Source organism: Pongo pygmaeus, chromosome 6 (assembly GCF_028885625.2).
Source record: "Pongo pygmaeus isolate AG05252 chromosome 6, NHGRI_mPonPyg2-v2.0_pri, whole genome shotgun sequence".
NCBI lineage: Eukaryota > Metazoa > Chordata > Mammalia > Primates > Hominidae > Pongo > Pongo pygmaeus.
This window is the reverse complement of record NC_072379.2, coordinates 147,020,164-147,040,415: the sequence shown is the minus strand read 5'-3', so window position 1 is coordinate 147,040,415 and position 20,252 is coordinate 147,020,164. Positions and strand designations below refer to the sequence as shown.

General features: G+C 38.5%; 1 protein-coding gene across 2 annotated transcripts in view; it reads right to left on the bottom strand.

Moving 5' to 3' along the window:
- Positions 1-20,252, bottom strand: part of CNTNAP2 (contactin associated protein 2) — a 2,269,257-nt gene that overhangs the window by 516,906 nt on the left and 1,732,099 nt on the right. For both annotated transcript variants that reach the window (XM_054495308.2, XM_063667934.1), the window contains one exon: positions 4,823-4,979. In XM_054495308.2, coding sequence (XP_054351283.2) covers positions 4,823-4,979 — 157 coding nt within the window. The remainder of the gene's footprint in view (positions 1-4,822; positions 4,980-20,252) is intronic.

Sequence of the window (20,252 nt, the reverse complement as noted above, 5' to 3'; positions counted from 1 at the left end):
TGATTATTTTTAAAAATATTCAAAATTAGGTGTTGGATAGTAAGCTGATCCAACCAAATAAATATGTTTCTGGCTTTGAAATATTGAAGATATTTTTTAGGTAACTCCCCTCAGCTGCTATAAAAGTTGGTCATGGATTATTTTTGGCCCAGGAAGAAAAAGGCTGTTAGACAAGCCAATTCCATTTAGGGTCAGTGAAAGAGAGCACAACGGCTAGTATTTGGCCTTTCTAATGTTGAGGTGGGAACTGCTGACTAATTGTAACACAAAGACTGTGCTAACGGCTTTTCGCTTCACTTATTTTCCACCATGTATGTGCCCAACTTGGCCAGGACATAACTATCCAGAAATTCTACAATGAGAGAAGGGTACTCACGCAATGAATGGCAATTCTTTCCCTAATAATTCCATTTTGGAATTGCTAATTTCAGATATGATGATTTAGCTCATTGAGTCAGGCTGCAAGAGACCAGGAATTACCCAGCAGTGGCCACTTAGCTGAGACCAAGACTCGTGTAATTAGAATTCTGGCACTGTAGGTGGGAATATTTACTATTGCTGTGAATAGTAAATCATAAATGTGAAATTACATTCAATCTCAGAAATAACTACGCAAAACTTCTCACAGCATAGATAATCAGGCAATTATTGAAATGGTGATCGCACTCACAGGCCATTGCCGCTTCGTTGTGAGACCCAATCATGCTCTGAGCTACAATCTCATTTATCCTGGCTCCATTTTTATACATTTTACACCAGTAAATAAGAATAAGTATTCAATCTAAGTTTGAGAGTTCTTAGAAAAAGAACATATAATGTGGTCTGTGGTTTAAGCTTTAAATTTAAAGCTTACATATAAGCTAGTTAAAAATTACATTCTGAAATCATTAAAAAGATAGATAAAAACAATATTAAAAAAACTTCCTTGATCATGATATTGTGGAAGAACACTGGCCTGGGTGTTTGGAGATGTGTGTCTTTGGTCTTCTCTCTACTCCTCTTTTCTAACGTAATTTTTCGAAAGTAATTTACATTTTTCAGGGCCCCAATTTATTCATCTGTAATTTAAGACATTTTAAAATAATTTTTAGCTAAGGTTCCATTCAACATTCAAAGAATAACACAAATAATATATCCTTCTGTAATTTTAAACATCCATTTATGACAGCAATTTACCAAGATCCATATATGACTTGGGAAGTACTATACTATTTATCTCTATTTTGCTGATAAGAAAACAAAGATGTGAAATGTCCTGACTTAGATCACACAGAGAGGAACTGGCACATTTACTTTTTACTCATTTTGGTCTTAGTTCATCTTAATCCAATGATGCTTTGTGATTAAGATTATTGAAAATAGCTTTCTTAACTGGACAAAGCATCTAACAGCATGAGATTTAATAGAACCTTTATTTTTACCCTGACATTACAACAAATGTGGTTTAACATATGTGAGTTTCATTTGGATGTATGCGCTAAATTTTTATTTCCCATAATCTCCCAGCCCTTCTCTGTGTTTGGAGAAACAGCAATGATCATGACAGTGCACTCCAGGTTGCCTGGACAGTGTTCCTCACTTCTCCTAGTTAGAGAGACTATACCCAAAGTCAGCTTCAAGAAGGGGCTCTGGCTTCCTCCCTGTTCCTGGAGGGGCTCTGACTCCCAGACAACACTTGTAAACAGCAGGCACCTACGCCCAGACTGCCTGGTGCCCCATGCATCTGATTTTCCCCTACTGACAAACTTGCTATCATTTTTGCTTTGTGAGAAGTGAGAGAAGCAGGGGCTTCCTGGTGACAAATGCCCTTGGTGCATTCAGCGGAATAGCCTGGCTCTAGCATGTCTTCCCGAGGGATGATGGGATTGGAGACCTGCACCTGCTCTTCTTCTGATGATCCCTAATTTATAACTTTCTCTAGTAAGGCCTGTTTCATAACATCTGCATGTGGCATTGTGGAATTAGACTTGAGGCCTACGACACAGCAGGTCAAGAGCATGAAGGGGCCTACTTTCCACACTCTGTTTTCATTTATTTTCATTTAAGAGTCAACTGGAATCATTAAGAATTGTGAAAAGGGCCAGTTGTGGTGGCTCATGCGTGTAATCCCAACACTTTGGGAGGCCGAGGTGGGTGGATCATTTGAGGTCAGGAGTTCAAGACCAGTCTGGTCAACATGGTGAAACCCCGTCTGTACGAAAAATACAAAAATTAGCTGGGCATGGTGGTAGGTGCCAGTAGAGGCAGGAGAATTGCTCGAACCGGGGAGGCAGAAGTTGCAGTGGGCCGAGGTTGTGCCACTGCACTCCATCCTGGGCGACAGAGTGAGACTCCATCTCAAAAAAAAAATCCATGTTTTTAACCTGTAATTCTACTAATGGTAGCCCTCAGGGTTTAGACACAGATGTCATGCTAGGGCCTTAATGTTTTCAAAACTGTCAACGGCACAGACAGTTCCCCAGCCTGGCCCAGCTCAGTCATGCTTCTTCTCCAAGACCACCATGCAAGGGTGAGTGTCCTAGGGCCCTTGCTTTTCCTTGTCTTTCAAGTTTATGCCTCTTCCTCCAAGACTTCATGGATTCCTTCCTTCACTCCTTCAGTTAGATTGAAAATTTCTTCCATTAGTTTTTTTTTTTTTTTTTTTTTTGAGACGGAGTTTCACTCTTGTCACCCAGGCTGCAGTGCAGTGGCACGATCTAGGATCTTGGCTCACTGCAAGCTCTGCCTCCTGGGTTCAAGCGATTCTCCTGCCTCAGCCTCCCGAGTATCTGGGATTACAGGCACCCACCACCATGCCCGGCTAATTTTTTCTATGTTTAGTAGAGATGGGGTTTCGCCATGTTGGGCAGGCTAGTCTCCAACTCCTGACCTTAGGTGACCCGCTGGCCTCGGCCTCCCAAAATGCTGGGATTACAGGCGTGAGCCACTGTGCCCTGCCACTTCCATTAGTTTTTGTTGTATCTTGCACACACCTTCCTCAGAACACTGTATTATGTTATCTATTTGTGTGTGCACGTGTGTGTTTCCTTCAACTAGTTTTGGAGCTCCTGAGGACAAAGACCATGTTCCATTCATCATTGTATCCCTAGAACTTAGCATGATGTCTGAGAAAAATAAAGTTCACTTAGGTGCAGGTACTAGATCTTACTCTTTCTGAATCCCTCTGCTCTACTCTGTGGTAGGACAAGGTGATGGTGGCAGGGCACTCTGGGCTGCCTGGACAATGAACCAGCTGGGGCTCTGTTCCCACTTCTCCTAGTTGGGGAGGCTGAACCCAATGTCAGCTTCCTGAAGAGGTAGGGAATTAATGTTGGATAGACAAATAGATGGGAGAGGGTCTGCCTGGCTTAAGAACACACAACTAGTAATAAAAGGCGACAAGAACAAGAATGTGAATCAGGACAGGGATTCTTGTTCTTTGCATTTGCTGTTTTGTCCCCAGTGCCTAGAAGAGTTGCTGACTCATAAGTGTTTGATCAATATTTGTTGAATGAATGACTGATTGGATGACTCACTGAATGAATGAATGAATGAAGAAAAGGTTAACTTCAAAGCCCATGCCCTTTTAACTCCATTCCCAACTTCCAATCTTTGTATACTGTGTGTGTGTGTGTGTGTGTGTGTGTGTGTGTGTGTGTAGATACATCTTTCAAAGAAATAAAATTAAAAATTTTCATGATCTGTTCTTTACAATAATCCATAATTAAAGATTAATGATAGCTATTTACAAGTATTTTACACACATATACACACACATTCTAAGCCATTGAAATAGCCTTTGTAATTTGTTTTATTTACTAGAAGAAATATAACTTTCAGAAAGTAAGCAGACATCCTACCTGAAATTCATATAATATTATGTTCTCAGAATTTGTTTTTGGTTAACTGGTAGAATGAATTTGTCTTGTAAACTGTCCCTGTAAATAGCATACTACATAGGTGAACTGAAGAAAACCACGGCTGGGCATATGGGGAAATTCATGACCATGATTGGTTATGTGCACAGCTGCCCAGAAGCAGAAGTGGAGCCTCTCAACACTTCTAAAAATGTAGAAGGCCGGCACTGGATACGTGTTTCTGCAAACAATCACACTTAGGTTTATAATCTTCCACCTAAACTTCTGGGGCCTCTCTTTTTCACAAAGAAACACAGCTGATCTTATCTTTATCTGTTACTGACACAGACCCAGCCATTCACTGCGGGGCAGAACAAAAGCCAGCAAAGGGATGGAAGAAACCCAAAATAGATGTTTCTTGAACTGATTTGTATCAGAGTTATAAACAATTCCAGGTATGAAAGAAAAGTAGACAGGCAAGCACTTACAGAAGACAAGAGCAAAGAATGATTTTTTTCTGTTTCTTTCTTTTTTCCCTTCTCTCTCTCTCTCTCCTATTTTTCCAATCCAGATCCCCAATGCAAACATTGCAGGAGGTGGTTGTGCTCCCCGCAGGAGGCTGTTGACTGCCTGCACTCACACACACTGGCTTCCTGCCGCTGGCCATCCCTCTATTGTTACACAGCACATTTTATAATGCAAATCAGTGTGTACAACATGGCTCATTATTTTCCTCTCTGAATAAAATATGAACACATCAATTATGTGTCAGTCTGTTTCTAAATGCATACCCTTGTCGCACTGACCTCTTTCTGCTTTTATATTTTTCAGTATGTTCCTGACATTTGTCAGTTGGGTTAGTTCCAGACCTTCCTAACCTATTATCGTATTATTATAGCACTTTTCAAACTTTCTTCTATCACATGAGTTTGACACAAAGGCACACTGGGAGGGTGAGCCTGGCTGTGCTGCCCGCAGGCACTCACCATTGCTTGTAGTCCGCATCGCAGTTACAGTAGTACTTGGGATCTGTGCAGTTGCGTTCGATGCCGCAGGCACATTTCTGGATTCCAGGCCCAGAGCCTCCCCAGTAGTAGTGCTTCTCATTGGCTTTGCCAACCCACCAAGTGTAAGGGCTTCCATCTACAAGAAAAGGGAAAGGCATATTTAGAAACAGACCTGGGTTCAGTCATTATACTGCCACACTTACACCCACTTCCCCAGGAATACTCTGATAGTCTGAACATCACTCAACCCTCTTAAAAGTCAATTTATTTCAAACAGACAACCCACAGAGTGGGAGAAAATCTTCACAATCTATCCATCTGACAAAGGACTAATATCCAGAATCTACAACAAACTCAAACGAATTAACAAGAAGAAAACAATCCCATCAAAAAGTGGGCTAAGGCTATGAATAGAAAATCCTCAAAATAAGATATACAAAAGGCCAACAAACATGTGAAAAAATGCTCAACATCCCTAATGATCAGGGAAATGAAAATCAAAACCACAATGCAATATTACCTTATTCCCGCAAGAATGCCCATAATCAAAAAATCAAAAAATAATATATGTTCATGTGAATGCGGTGAAAGGGGAACACTTCTAGACTGCTGGTGGGAATGCAGACTAGTACAACCACTATGGAAAACAGTGTGGAGACTCCTTAAAGAACTAAAAGTAGAACCACCATTTGATCCAGCAATCCCACTAATGGATATCTACCCAGAGGAAAATAACTCATTATACGAAAAAGATACTTGCACACATGTTTATAGCAGCACAATTCACAATTACAGAAATGTGGAACCAACCTAAATGCCCATCAGTCAATGAACGGATAAACTGTTTCTCGTACACACACACACACACACACACAAACACACACACACACAAACATATGTGATGGAATACTACTCAGCCATAAAAAGAAATGAATTAATTGCATTTGCTGCAACCTGGATGGGACTGAAGACTATTATTCTAAGTGAAGTAACTCAAGAATGGAAAACCAAATACTGTATATTCTCATTCATAAGTGGGAGCTAAGCTATGAGGATGCAAAGGCAGAAGAATGATACAAGGACTTTGGGGACTCAGGGTGAAAGGGTGGGAAGGGGGTGAGGGATAAAAGACTACAAATTTGGTTCAGTGTATACTGCTTGGGTGATGGGTGCACCAAAATTTGACAAATCACCACTAAAGAACTTACTCATGTAACCAAATACCACCTGTTACCCAAAAACCTACAGAAATAAATTTGTTTTTTTAAAAAGCTTTTAATTCTATACTTCAAAAGGCTCTTTTAGGCTTAGACAAGTTTTCAAAAGTGTATATCACAATTTTACATGTATATAAATATAAATATAAGCATAAAAAGGTAAATTTATGTCAATAATATAAATATTTGATAAAAAATATCAGTGGGAATGTTAAGCTGAAGATTTCTCATAGGAATATATGTACCTCTCTCCTTGGAAGACAATTTTACATTCAAACTTCCATGATTTAGGAGCCTATTTGGTAAATTGGAAGCCAAGTTGGGGTCAGTCCACAATGAAGGTGTATGGGCGATGAACTAATTCTACACCATACAATTCACTTCATGACTGGTCATGCTTTTTTGTGAACTAAGTCATGGCGATCATAGAATATTGGAGCTAAGCACAAACTTTCACTGTTTTTCAGTATGACCTCTTAATTTTATGGGTAAAGAAATTTAGGTCTAGAAGAGTTAAGTAGTTCTTTTAACCACACAGCAGATTAGCCCCCAACTCTCCTTTATCATTTGGCCTAATAGTCACTCATTCATTCATTCATTCATGCAATCATCAAACATCCATTGGGTTCCCACAATGTGCCAAACATTATAAGCAACTCAACAGAATGGAAGAAAATGATACAGATTGGAGAACAGTTTTATCAGTATTATGAACCCAGAGGAGAGTGGGGGAGGCAAACAAGGTCATAAAGGAAGGTTTCCCAGAGGAGGCAAAATAGTTTAGCTGCATCTTGAAGGTCAAATATGCATTACACAGATCAATAAGGACGTAAGAGAGGTAAAGCCTCCTAGGCAAATGGAGCAGAATGTAAAAAGACAGAAAGGTAAACTTCTATTTGGAAAATATATATAGGACTATATTCATAAGTAGTAGAATTGAGCTGAAGAGACATGCTGAGAGGAGCGGTAGTAGATAGTGAGACATAGATGGACAGCAGATGAGGGCCACAATGCAAAATATCTTTGTCCAAGTAAGAAGTTATTTTTCATTGGTTGATCCTTTCTTTTCAATGTTTATCTCCCCCGAATTTAAGAAGTTTGAACTTTATCCTGAAAATAATGGGAAACTAGTAAAGGATTTTAAGCAGGGAACTAGCATGATTAAATTTGTGTTTCGAAAGATTAACAAGAAGATGAAAGATAGATTTCTGCAAAATGGGGTCAGGGAGGCTAGATGTGATGCTCCTATGTTAATAGAGAAAAGAAATAATAAAATAGTAGTAGAAATGGAGAAGAAGAGAAAACACACACAAAAAAGGTTCAGGAGTTATAGCTGGCTGGGACTGTTGGGATTTAGGTAGAAGAGAAGGTGGACAGGCAGTGCTGTGGATTAATCCGGGCTTCTGGTTTGTGTGGATGGGGATGGTACTATGCTCCATGAAGGTAGGGCACAGGGAAGGAAGATCATCATGACAAGTCTAGGGAATGTTGAAGAAAAGATAATGGGTTTGCTGCACAAAATGTGCAAATTGACTGTAGAAGTCTGGTTCTCAGGAGCATTTTCTGAGCTAAAAATATGTTTTAGGAACTATCAGGGCAAACCAGAACATATTGGAAGTGGGAGAAAAGCTGCTGGAATCTTTTAGATTACAACATCATTTCAAAAACAGAATGATTTCACAGCTGGCCACAGTGGCAGGTGCCTCTAGTCCCAGTTACTTGGGAGGCTGAGGCAGGAGAATTGCTTGAACCTGGGAGGTGCAGGTTGCGGTGAGCCAAGACTGCACCACTGTACCCTAGCTTGGGAGACAGAGCGAGACTGTCTCAAAAACAAAACAAAACAAAACAAACAAAAAACCCACCAAAACCCAAGAATGATTTCACACTGCTTTAAAGAATGATCCAAGACTGGGTCTTTAACAATTTATAAAGAAAAGAGGTTTGACTGACTCACAATTTTGTGTGGCTGAGGAGGCCTCAGAAAGCTTACAATCATGACAGACGGAGAAGGGTAAGCAAGGCACGTCTTCTCATGGGGGCAGGAGAGAGAGAAAGCAAGAAGGGGGAAGTGCCAGGCAATTATCAAAGATCTTGTGAGAACTTCCTCACTATCATGAGAACAGTATGGGGGAATAGCACCCATGATCCAGTCACCACCCACCAAGTTCCCCCCTTGACACATGGGGTTACAATTCAGATTACAATTCAATATGAGATTTGGGTGGGGACACAGCCAAACCATATCAGAGATGGAGATGACCATAGCAGAGTGCAAGAACAAAGGCAGCCAGGGCGGTGGGAGAACAACACAGGAGGATTTCCCAAAGAGCAGAGGGGCCAGCATCATCAGATTTCATAGTGAAGTCTATTAAGATGGGGAGCTAAGAGTTTTCTCTTTTAATTTGATGGCTGGAAGGTCACTAGAGATTTTGATGAAAGGAGTTTCAGGTGAATGGCGGGAAGAAAAGCCTAGACGTGGTAGGCAGAGGAAAGAATGGAAGCAGAGAGCAGGAAGACCCTGACAATGGATGACTCTTTCTTTCTTTCTTTTTTTTTTTTTTTTTTTTTGAGATGGAGTCTGGCTCTGTCATGCAGGCTGGAGTGCAGTAGTACAGTGGCATGATCTCGGCTCACTGCAACCGCTGCCTCCCAGGTTCAAAGGATTCTCCTGCCTTAGCCTCCCAAGTAGCTGGGATTATAGGTATGCACCACCACACCCAGCTAATTTTTGTATTTTTAGTGGAGATAGGGTTTTACCATGTTGGACAGGCTGGTCTCAAACTCCTGACCTCAGGTGATCCAACAGCCTTGGCCTCTCAAAGTGCTAAGATTACAGGTGGGAGCCAACCCGTCTGACTGGATGACTCTTTCTTATTCTTAATTTGACTTTAGCATATGAGAATGCACTTAATGTTAAATCTACTCTCTTCACAACTTTTAAAGTGTCCAATGTGGCATTAACGATATGGTGTCGTACGGCTGATTTCCAGAACTTACTTTTATTGTTTAACTGAAGCTTTTATGCCCACTGATTAGCAACTGCCTACTTCCCCGTCTTCCCAGCCCCTGGTGACCTCTTTGTTTCTATGATTTGACTACTTTATATTTTATTTATTTTTTTAAGACCGGGTCTCACTCTGTCACCCAAGCTGGAGTGCAGTGGAGCAATCATAACTCACTGCAGTCTTGATCTCCTGGGCTCAAGCCATCCTTCCACCTCAGCCTCCTAAGTAGCTGGAACTACAGGCACATGCCACCACACTTGGCTAATTTTTGTATTTTTTGCAGAGACAGGGTTTTGTCATGTTGCCTAAGCTGGTCTCGAACTTTTGGGCTCAAGTGATTCACCTGCCTCTGCCTCTCAAAGTGCTGGGATGACAGGCCTGAGTGACGACATTCAGCCGGATTTGACTACTTTAGACACCTCATATAAGCAGAGTCATATAGTATTTGTGTATACATACAATGGAATATTATTCAGACTTAAAAAAGGACATTTTGCAATATGTGACAACATGGATGAACCTTGAGAATATTATGCTAAGAGAACAGAGGATCCTTGCCAGAAGCTGGGGAATGAGTGGAATCTAACAGAGGTAATGTCAGCCAGTAAGCCAAAATAGCTAGTCAATTAAAATCTCTGGGGCTGGACGTGGTGGCTCCCACCTGTAATCCCAGCACTTTGGGAGGCTGAGGTGGGCAGATCACAAGGTCAGGAGTTCAAGATCAGCCTGGCCGAGATGGTGAAAGCCCATCTCTACTAAAACTACAAAAATTAGCCAGGCTCAGTGGCAGGTGCCTGTAATCCCAGCTACTCGGGAGGCTGAGGCAGGAGAATCACTAGAACCTGGGTGGCAGAGGTTGCAGTGGGCCGAGATTACACCATTGCACTCCGACCTGATAGAGTGAGACTCTGTCTCAAAAAAAAAAAAAAAAAAATCTGGGTATATGGGTTAAAATTCTATGGTAATAACTCATCCACCCTCTTGGGATGTTAAGTGTACACTTGTCTCTGTATGAGTGCTCAGAAATAAAGGTGAGGAAAATCATAAAGTTACCACGTGAACAGTCACAATATCTAAACAAACAATACAAAAAGTAGGGACCATATTGGAATTATGCAAAAAAATAATGTGGTACTTTCTCAGATATTCCAATAGTTTTCCTCAAGAATAATTTTGTTAGCAGATGGGCAATTTAAAGTTGAGAATGTACAGGGACTGGAGTCCAGGATGAATGTAATGAATGAGCAAGGCCTCTGAATTTGAAAATGAGTTAGTTATTCAGGTATTCTCCCCATCCAAACAAATTTCTTGATTTTTCTCTGTGTTGACTTAATTTGGAAGTTATTATTTTCCCTTGGTATGACCATTTTTGGCATCCACATTAAAAAAAGTATATTTGACTTAATCTGGTAAACAGTCAAGAGGGAGAGCTCAGTACCCTGTTCCAAAGGGAGAAACATGCCCGCTTTCTGACATAAAGGTCCACCCTGAAGCTGTGTCTTCTGTCCACCTGTGCCTGGTCCCAGCATGCGGGGGCTGTGTTTGCTTTCTATGTTTAAGTCATTTGCTTCTCCTTTCTTTTTCCATCAGGATAAATGGTAAAGCATCCAGCTTCTCTGATGCTTCCCATGGTCAATAATAAAACTTTTCTCCTTTGAAGTCTAGAGTTTCAAAAATAAGCATTGAAAAATCCCATTTATGGAAACCACAGCATCTCAACCACCAAAAGAAATGTTAAGGTCATTTGGCCCAAAAGCGACACTAGGTCTCGGCTGATTCCATCTCTGGCCATGTTATAGAGAGAGGACAAAGGTAGATGGTGCCATGTTGACCTCATGAAATGCCTTTGAGGCTGGGCAGGCCACAACCTGACCCTGAAAATGTAGAAACATTACCAAAACTGGTTATCATATTCATTTTTTGCATTGCATTTAAAAAGCTGACCTCATGCTAAATTCTCTCAAAGGAACTTTTGATTAGTATCATTGATTTTGGAAACTAGAGGATACTAACACTCTTGGTGGAGGAGAGGAAACAAATCGGGCACCTGTAAAAGTGGAGTTAAAGGTTTGTATAGCAGGTGACTCCTTTGTCCTGCCCATACCTCAAATAACCAATGAAAGATTATATATCTCAGAATCTCTGCCCAATTTATGATTGTTCCTTTGAGTGATCAGTAGAAACAACCTAACACTGTGTTATATTTTGATTGCAGACAGTAATAATTTGCGTGAATCAGAGAGCTGTGTGTGGTTCAGTATTCTTTGTAAAAATCAGGACATTGTCAGTAAAAGGAGAAGATAACAATCAGCTTCACCTTCAGAATCAGACTACGAGGAACATACTGTAGGGGAAAAGAAGAGAGACAGCTGGTTCCCACTGCATCTTCAGAGAGTGCTCAGAAGCTCAGGAAAGGAAGTTTCATTGTTGAATTGTTTGGGCAGTGGTGAAGCCGTCTGTGCAAAATTATGACTGAGACAGTGAAAGAGATCTAACTTGATCGACTCCATCTTGCTTCTAACCTCCATGCTGTCCTTGTTCATTCCTGGGTGTAGGCTGAACTAACTTTGGGAGAAACTTAGTTTATAGTTTATAGTTTAAAACAAAGATGATAATAGCCCTTTCCCACAGCAGACCTCCGTCTTGCCTGGGGACTAGATTGCCTTTGTAGGACTAACATTAGCCACAAGATTAGAAATTATAGTTAAGAGTCATGCAGCTGGAGGCTACAAGATTCTGACCCTCCCTAAAGTTCTCCTAAAATCAGTGCTTGAGATATTCTGCAGACCCTGCACTTGATGGGTCAGCTGGCACCACCCAGATCAATAAACTGGCTCATCTGATCTTGTGCCTCCCATCCAGGAACTGACAGCGCAAGAAGACAGCTTCCACTCCCTGTGATTTCATTCCTGACCAATCAGCACTCCTGGCTCACTGGCTTCCCCCCGACCTGTCAAGTTGTCCTTAAAAACTCTGATTCCCAAATGCTTGGGGAGACTGATTTGAGTAATAATAAAACTCCTGTCTCCTGCACAGCTGGCTCTGCGTGAATTACTCTTTCTCTATTGCAACTCCCCTGTCTGGATGAATTGACTCTGTCTAGGCAGCAGACAAGGTGAACTCCTTGGGCGGTTATGGTGGGTGTTCCAGTAGAAGCCCTGAGCTGTGCATGGGATCCAGGCTGTGTGCTAATCTCATATGGCAGACCCTCAGCTCGCTGTAGAGAGGGACTCTTATTACACACCAGGATGGGACCTAAGGGGATGATCTGAAATATTTCCTCCATGTGCAAGGAGTACAGGTGCAAGGAGGTGGCATGCTAGTGACCTGGCAAGAGCAGCCTGGTTTCCCAGCTTCTTCTCCCATCCCTCACTCTTTCTCAAGTCACAATACTTTAGTCTTCATATAACGAATGCTCCCAGTGATGCTGATGCAAAATTGATGTTGTTCTGTTCTTTTTCCTAGGAAAATAAGTTAAAATACAGCACAAAATGCTTAACTTAGCTCTTTCCACATCTACTGCAAAAGAATGCCAATAAGAAAAACATATTCCAGAGAGAAAGCAAATTGTAGACTTTGTTATTAGCATTGGCTAATTTGGTTAAACCACTGTAACTAAAATAAATTATTAATTTGTTGTGTATTTTATATTTAGCAAGAGGAGAATGGTTCAATTTACTTTGAGCAAAGAATTCCCTTATTCCAGTGCTATGCTAATGAAATGCTACTTTTAGCTTTACAAATCATTATTTACCTGTTAATTGGCTTTGGGGAATAGCAGTTAAAGGCAATAAAAGTGGAAAGCCTTTTTAAAAGACAAGGGCAAAAAGTGGTGAGGAAAGAAATAATTGAATTATCTATTTCCAAGAGTTCAAGAACTTCTTTAACCTCAGAATATGAAGATTGTAGTTAACTATATTAAGTAGGTGTAGTCACTGCAACAAGATTAGGTAATGATGAATGGCATTCTAAGTTAACTAGAGCTAAATTATCAAAGTAAGGCATATTGTATTAAAACAGCCAAATATGAATTGAATTAAATATAATCACTATACTGTTTGTACTCACTTCAGATCAAGTTTTATTATGGTGAAGGGTTTATTAAGGTTTGGATGATTAAACTGGGAAAGGGAGACAGAAAATAGGCTGGAAAGAAAGGAGTTTTCCAAGACTTACTTAAAAAAAACCAATAAGCTGAGATCGGTGGCTCACGCCTGTAGTCCCAACATTTTAGGAGGCCGAGGTGGTTGGATCACCTGAGGTCAGGGGTTCGAAATCAGCCTGGCCAACATGATGAAACCGTGTTTCTACTAAAAATACAAAAATTAGCCGGCTCTGGTGGTGTGCACCTGTAATCCCAGCTACTCAGGAGGCTGATGAGGCAGGGGAATCACTTGAATCCAAGAGGTGGAGTTTGCAGTGAGCTGAGATTGCGCCACTGCACTCCAGCCTGGGCGACAGAGCAAGACTCTGTCTCAAAAATAAAATAAAATAAAAAAAGAAAGAAAGAAGCCAATAGATTTCTGTTATTTATTTTCACCAATAACAAGAAGTTGTTTCAGAAGCACAAGGGCGAATGCTTGGGGACTGCTTGATGAAAATGAGGTGCATACCTGTGATTTTCAAAATGTGTTATTCGGAACTTCGGGCTACACAAAGTAACTTAACGGGCTGCTTAAATAAATATGATCCTGGTGCCCTCTGAGATAAGATCCAGCACAGTCTCTGGGACATTTAATTTGTTTCATTCCCACTGTTTCTATAGGATATTAAAAACAACACCACAAGGGTATATAATCTCTAAAATGAAAACGTAAAAGCATCTTTTTAGCTTGATGAAAACTAGTTTTATCATATGTACGATTACAACCTTATCTACAAATTCTGTTAAAGAGTCCCTGGGGGCTCTTCAGCTGAGGAAATAGAACAGGTACCCTTGCAGCAGAAACACGCTTTTCACTATTGTTCCCAGTGTCCCCTGCTGGCAGCTCATTGGCAGTCCTTGCCAGGCTCTGCTCTCTGGTAACATTTGGTTATTTGAAGGCCCTTGCAGTGCAGGATTTTTTTCTAAGCGACTCATGCTCAGAAAAATCTCCTACTTCCTTCTCTCTTCCTTTCTTGCCACTACCAAATCTTTTTTCTCCACTTCAGAAGTAAATTTCAGCTGAGCACTCTGATCTGATTACAAAATTCATATTAAGTTATGAATGGTGATGATACACTTACTAAGTATAGGCATCCTTAATTGGTGCAATTCTAGACCATTCAAAACACTCTTGCACCTGTGAGAAACTTTCCTTCCAGTGCAATGTCCTAGATAACAAGAAAGGTAAAAGCTTTTATAATAATCTCCAGGATGGAATGGAGCAGAGAAGGAATTTGGAGGTGCTGTAGCCTCTATAGAGTCCTCCAAATCATCTGATAGCTGTAATTTGGGAGATCAAGCAGGCCAGAATTTTCTTTTTTTCCCCAGTATGGATGTGTACGCTTCCAGGAATATAGAGGCTTAAAGCTAAAGCTGATGGGAACCCCTCCCCAAGGGACTGGAAATGGAAACAGGCTACTAGTCTTAAAGTTTTCTGGCTTAAATACAGACAGCTTTCTCTTCTTTTACATGTGGAAAATCCGCACAGAATCAGCTCCAAGATCTGGGCCATGGTAGCTGAAGTCTCAGGATCCTTACAGGAGGATGAAGTGGGGGAGGTGACGCCGTGGAGGAATAACTTCTGATTTTTTTGTTTTTCACCCACTGGTGGGAGGTAAGTATAGGGAAGGGTTTTAAATTTCCCTATGATTCCACTAAGATCTTGTAAACAATATAGATCCCCTGTCCTGTAGAGTAAGAATCTCAGAGGAAGAGTTTGAGACTCAGTGTCCCTGTGATCCTTATCATCAGACCAGTCTGCCATATACTGACCTGGGAAAAGCACAGTGGTAGATGGAGTTCACTGGACACTTGGGAACATCTATAAAGAAACAAAGAGGCCCAGATGACTGGGTGCCATTGGGATACGAATCCAGGACCTTGTTTTCTTGGTAAGATACAAAGAGGTGATAATGGTGTTACTATAGTAACATCTCAATTTAATTCCCGATTATTTTTTCTGAATAATACGGTCCTTTTAATACTTTTATTCTCAGTTTTATAACCATGGTCTTGAGTCAAAATTCCTATCTTTTACTATTTAAATTAAGAACTTTAAAAATAAAATAAAAAAATCATGTATTGGCATTCTCATAGATACAAAAGTCTATCATCTCAACTTACCTATGATTTCAGCTTATTAAACAGGATAGCAATATTCTCTTTTGTTTCCTAACCATCCAATTCTACATTGTTCTATGTTAATATATAAGCCAAACAAAGACTGAGTCAAGATAAAGTCCTGTGGAGTCCATACTGCAGATGGTGATGTGAGTTTGGGAAAACCTGGTAATTCTGAAGCTCTAATGTAAACATTCAATTTGGTAGTTAAAGGTGAGCATTTTATCTTTCTGTGATTGAATGTCACTAAACTCATCTGATTAGGGATGAATAGAAATAAATGCAGTTGATTAGCTTCAGGTTGTATCTTTTAGAATTACATTGGATTTTGCTGCATTTTATTGATTTGAATAGGGACCAAATTTAGAAATGTAGAATTGAAGTTCAGATCAAAATGGACCTGAACTGAAATGGTAATTAATTAAAAATTAATTGTATTGCATAATATTTAAATTTATTTTACTGAATTGAACTTAATAGATTTCAATCAAGGACTGATTCCACTGAGCAGAATTTGATGCAGTAGAATCAAATCACTTTAAGTCTTATTCAAATGAATTAGATTTTATTAAATTGAATGGAATTTAAGTGACAGATTATATGGGAGTTTGTAATTCTGAGCAGTATTAAAGAATAAGCCAATTCGCTCTAAGTTAACTTGGTTCTGGCTTATCTTGTGGTCACTGGCACTGCAGGACCCTTCAGTAATCCTGGCTCATTCCTTTCTACAACGGTCTCCGGAAACAAGTGTGATTAATACCAAAGTGATGGAATGGAAACACATGCTGTTTGTTTCTTTTTGTTTCTCTTATTCTTTTAACAATAGTTGTTCCTTTCCAACCTCTATCTATTTATTAAATATATATTCTTTCCTGTCCTAATGCAGTGGATATGATCCATTTAGTTCAATGTTAAACTAAGTTGGTGATGAAGGTCTTTACGTGCTTCCTGATTTTAAAGAAAACGCTTTTATGTGTAACCATTGAGTTGCGATGCTGCTATCACCTGTTAAGAATAGTTCATCTTTACGTTTAAGGAAGTTATTTGTCATTTTATCATTTGTTAGGATTTTTTTTCTGCATGAATCAATACTGAATTTTATTCAATCCTTTGTCTGCTCTTATTAAAATGATAAAAGTTTTTTCTCCTTTTAGTGTTCAGAGATTTTTTTTCTAATAATAGTACTTTTAAAAAAATCAACTTTGTTGTGATAAATCATTTTTCATATATATGGTTGGGTTCACTTTGCCATTTTGTTTAGGATTTTTGCCACTGTATTCATGAATGACTTTGGCCTATAATTTCCCTTTGTTGTACTATCATTATGTTTTTGGTAACAAGTTAATACTGGCCTCAAAGAATGGTGGGGGGGCTATGTTGGAATTATTTGGTAAACTGTCTGAGGCTCATATAATTTAGTATCTTTCGTTATAAGATTATTCTTATATCCATTTCTATAAGTTTTTATTCTATGTTATATTCCAGGTAGATGTTGTTTTTTAAATGAATTTGCCCATTGAATTTAAATATTTAAATATATTGGGAAATAGTTGTGTTTATATCCCTTTTCTTCATTTCTACTAATATATTTTCCTGCTATTTTCTGACCAGTCTAGACAGAAGTTTATTGATTTTGTTAGTCTCTTCAAAAAATCAATTTGTTGGCCGGGTGTGGTGGTTCATGCCTGTAATCCCAGCACTTTGGGAGGCTGAGGCAGGCAAATCACGAGGTCAGGAGTTCAAGACCAGCCTGACCAATATGGTGAAACCCTGTCTCTACTAAAAATACAAAAATTAGCCGGGTGTGGTGGTGCCCGCCTGTAATCCCAGCTACTCGGGAGGCCAAGGAAGGATAATCACTTGAACCCGGGAGGCAGAGGTTGCAGTGAGCCGAGATCTCGCCACTGCACTCCAGCCTGGGCAACAGAATGAGACTCCGTCTCAAAAAAAAAAAAATCAATTTGTTGATTTTTACCTACTGTATGGTTGATTTTCTTGTTCATTTATTCCTGCTTTTACATTCATTTCATTTGTTCTACTTTCTTTGGATATATCCTAGAATCCTTTAGTCTATTCTTTTTTTAAAAAATAGTTTTTATTTGACAAATAAAAATTGTATATATTTAACATATACAACATTATGTTTTGAAATATGTATACACTGTGAAATTGCTCAGTGGAGCTAATGAACATATGCATTACCTCATATATCATTTTTTGTATACTCTCAGCAATATTCAAAATGCAATGCACTGTTTAACTATAATCATCATGTTGTACAATAGACCTCTTGAACTTATTCCTCCTATCTAACTAAAATTTTACATCCTTTGATCAATAACTCTGCAGCCTCCCATTCCCTAGCCTCTGGTAACCACCATTCAACTCTCTAATTCTATGAGGTCAACTTTTAAAAATTCCATATATAAGTGAGATGATGTGGTATTTGTCTTTCTGTGCCTAGCTCATTTCACTCAACATAATGTATTCTATGTTCATCCATGTTGCCAGAAATCACTGTGTTTAAATCCTCTTTCTCTTTATTCATTCATCCATTCATGGACGCTTAGGTTGATTCCACATCTGGGCTACCATGAATAACGCTGCGATGAACATGGGAATGCAGACACCTCTTTGACATACTGATTTCAGTTTTAAAAAATACATAGCAGGTAGAGAGATTGCTGGATCATATGGAAGTTCTATTTTTATTTTTTGAGAAACTTCTATGCTGTTTCTCATAATGGCCGTCCTAATTTACATCCCCACCAAAATTGTACAAGAATTCCCTTCTTTGTCTAATATCTTAAGATGGATGCTTGGCTCAATAATTTTCAGCCTTTCTAAGCTTTTACTATATACATATAAGACTATAAATTCTACCAAAATACCACTTTAGGAATATCCCTCAAGTTTTGAATTATGTTGTCATCATTATTTGATAATATGCACTAATTTTGATTATTATTATTTTTAGTAGAGACGGGGTTTCACCATATTGGTCAGGCTGGTCTTGAATTCCTGACCTCGTGATTTGCCCACCTCAGCTTCCCAAAGCGCAGGGATTATTTAGAAGTATTTTTAAAATGTCTAATTATATGTTTTGCTTTAAGCTTTTTTTGTAAAATTGTCTTTTTAGCTGATTTTTAAAATTTAATTGATCATAGTCAGAGAACAGGATTTATGATACCAATAACCTGAAATTTGTTGAGATTTATTTTAAAGAAACGAGTCTGTGGTCAATATTCAAAAATATTTTACATGTGCTTGAAAAAATACTTATTTTCTAATTGTACTATGTGTCCGTTGACTCACAGTTATTAATTATGCTATTTAATCCTATCTGGGTTGCCCAGTAGGTAACCAATAGCCACATGCAGCTATTTAAAATTTACTTTTTCAGTCTCACTAGCTATATGTGCTAGTGGCTACCATATTGTACAGAAAATATTTTGATCATCTCAGAAAGTTCTTTTGGGTACTGCTGTTCTGTACACTTAATGATTTTTAAAGTCTTCTGACCTATAATTACTGAGACATCAATATTAAAAGCTTCTTCTATAATACTATATCTTTCAATCTTCCCAAGTTTAGCATTAGGTATTTTCAGTAATTTGGAAATTTTTATGCTATTGTAATGCTCTGAATTGTAATTTTTTTCTCTTTCATTTGCATTCATATCAATAGGCTCATAATAGCTTTTTTTTTGAATTTGTAATCTCCTGGCCTTGTTTTCTATCCTCTTTCTTTCAGACTTTGTGGTGTCCTTAATGTTTTTAATGTCTCTTGTGTACAGCACATAGTTTTTCTTTTTTAATTGTCTAAAATTGTCTTTTAACTGGAGAGTCTAGTCTATTTATTGTGATAACTGACTTGGACTTATTTCCAAATATTTGTACCTTTTTTTCTTTTTTGTTTGCTTTTTATTGTTACTAATGTTTAAGTATTTTTTCTTCCTTCTGAATTGATAATTTTTCTTCATTCCATATATTTTCTACTGGTTTAGAATTTTACATTCTCTTAAATATCATTCTTTTAGTAGATACCCTAGAAACTTTAAATTTCATATTTAACTTAACAGTGTCTCAACATAGTATATTTATTCTCTTCCTAAACAATACAACAATTTTATAGCTTGTTTCTGTTCCTTACATACAAGGTATTTCATCTATTTTTTAGCTTCATCTTGTTTTCCTTAAATATCACAAATTAAAGTTTATTGCTCAATATTGTCAATGTTTGCATAGATTTACTGACATTTTACTATTTTCTTTGTTCCCTCTTTTTTCTATCTCAGACTATTCTTATGAGATCTTTTTTCTCTAGGGTCAGAGGGTAGTATGTAATCATTATTTTGTCCTAAAAAGTCTTTATTTAGACTTTATATGTGTGTTTTTTTCTGGGTGGCATATTCAAGGTCAATGGTTATTTTCTCACAATAGTTTGTTTCTTCAGGGTTCCATCATCAAGAAGTCAATGGTCAGTTTAATTTCAATTCTTTTGTAAATAATCTGTAATTTCTGTCTAGCTGGGGATTTCTTTCATTCTGGCTTACATCCACTATGACGCCTTAATCTGAATCTTAATTTGCATGATTTTTTGGTTCTGGTCCATTTTTAGCCATCATTCACCAAAATAAGGCCTCACCACTCTTATCTCTTCTTTCACAACTCCAATTAGAGATGTATTGATTGGTGCTGATCTAATCTCCTTGCTTTTAACATTTTATTTTTCATATTTGACAACTCTGTCTCACTGGGCAGATTTCTGGGAAATTTCTTCAGAATCTATTTTTAATTTCACTGTTCCTACTTCAGCTGGGTAGAAACTGCTATTTATCTCTAACATTAAGCTTTTATCTATTATGTTTTTATTCCTATAATGTTTATTTGGTTCTTTATCAAATGTTACCCATTATTTTT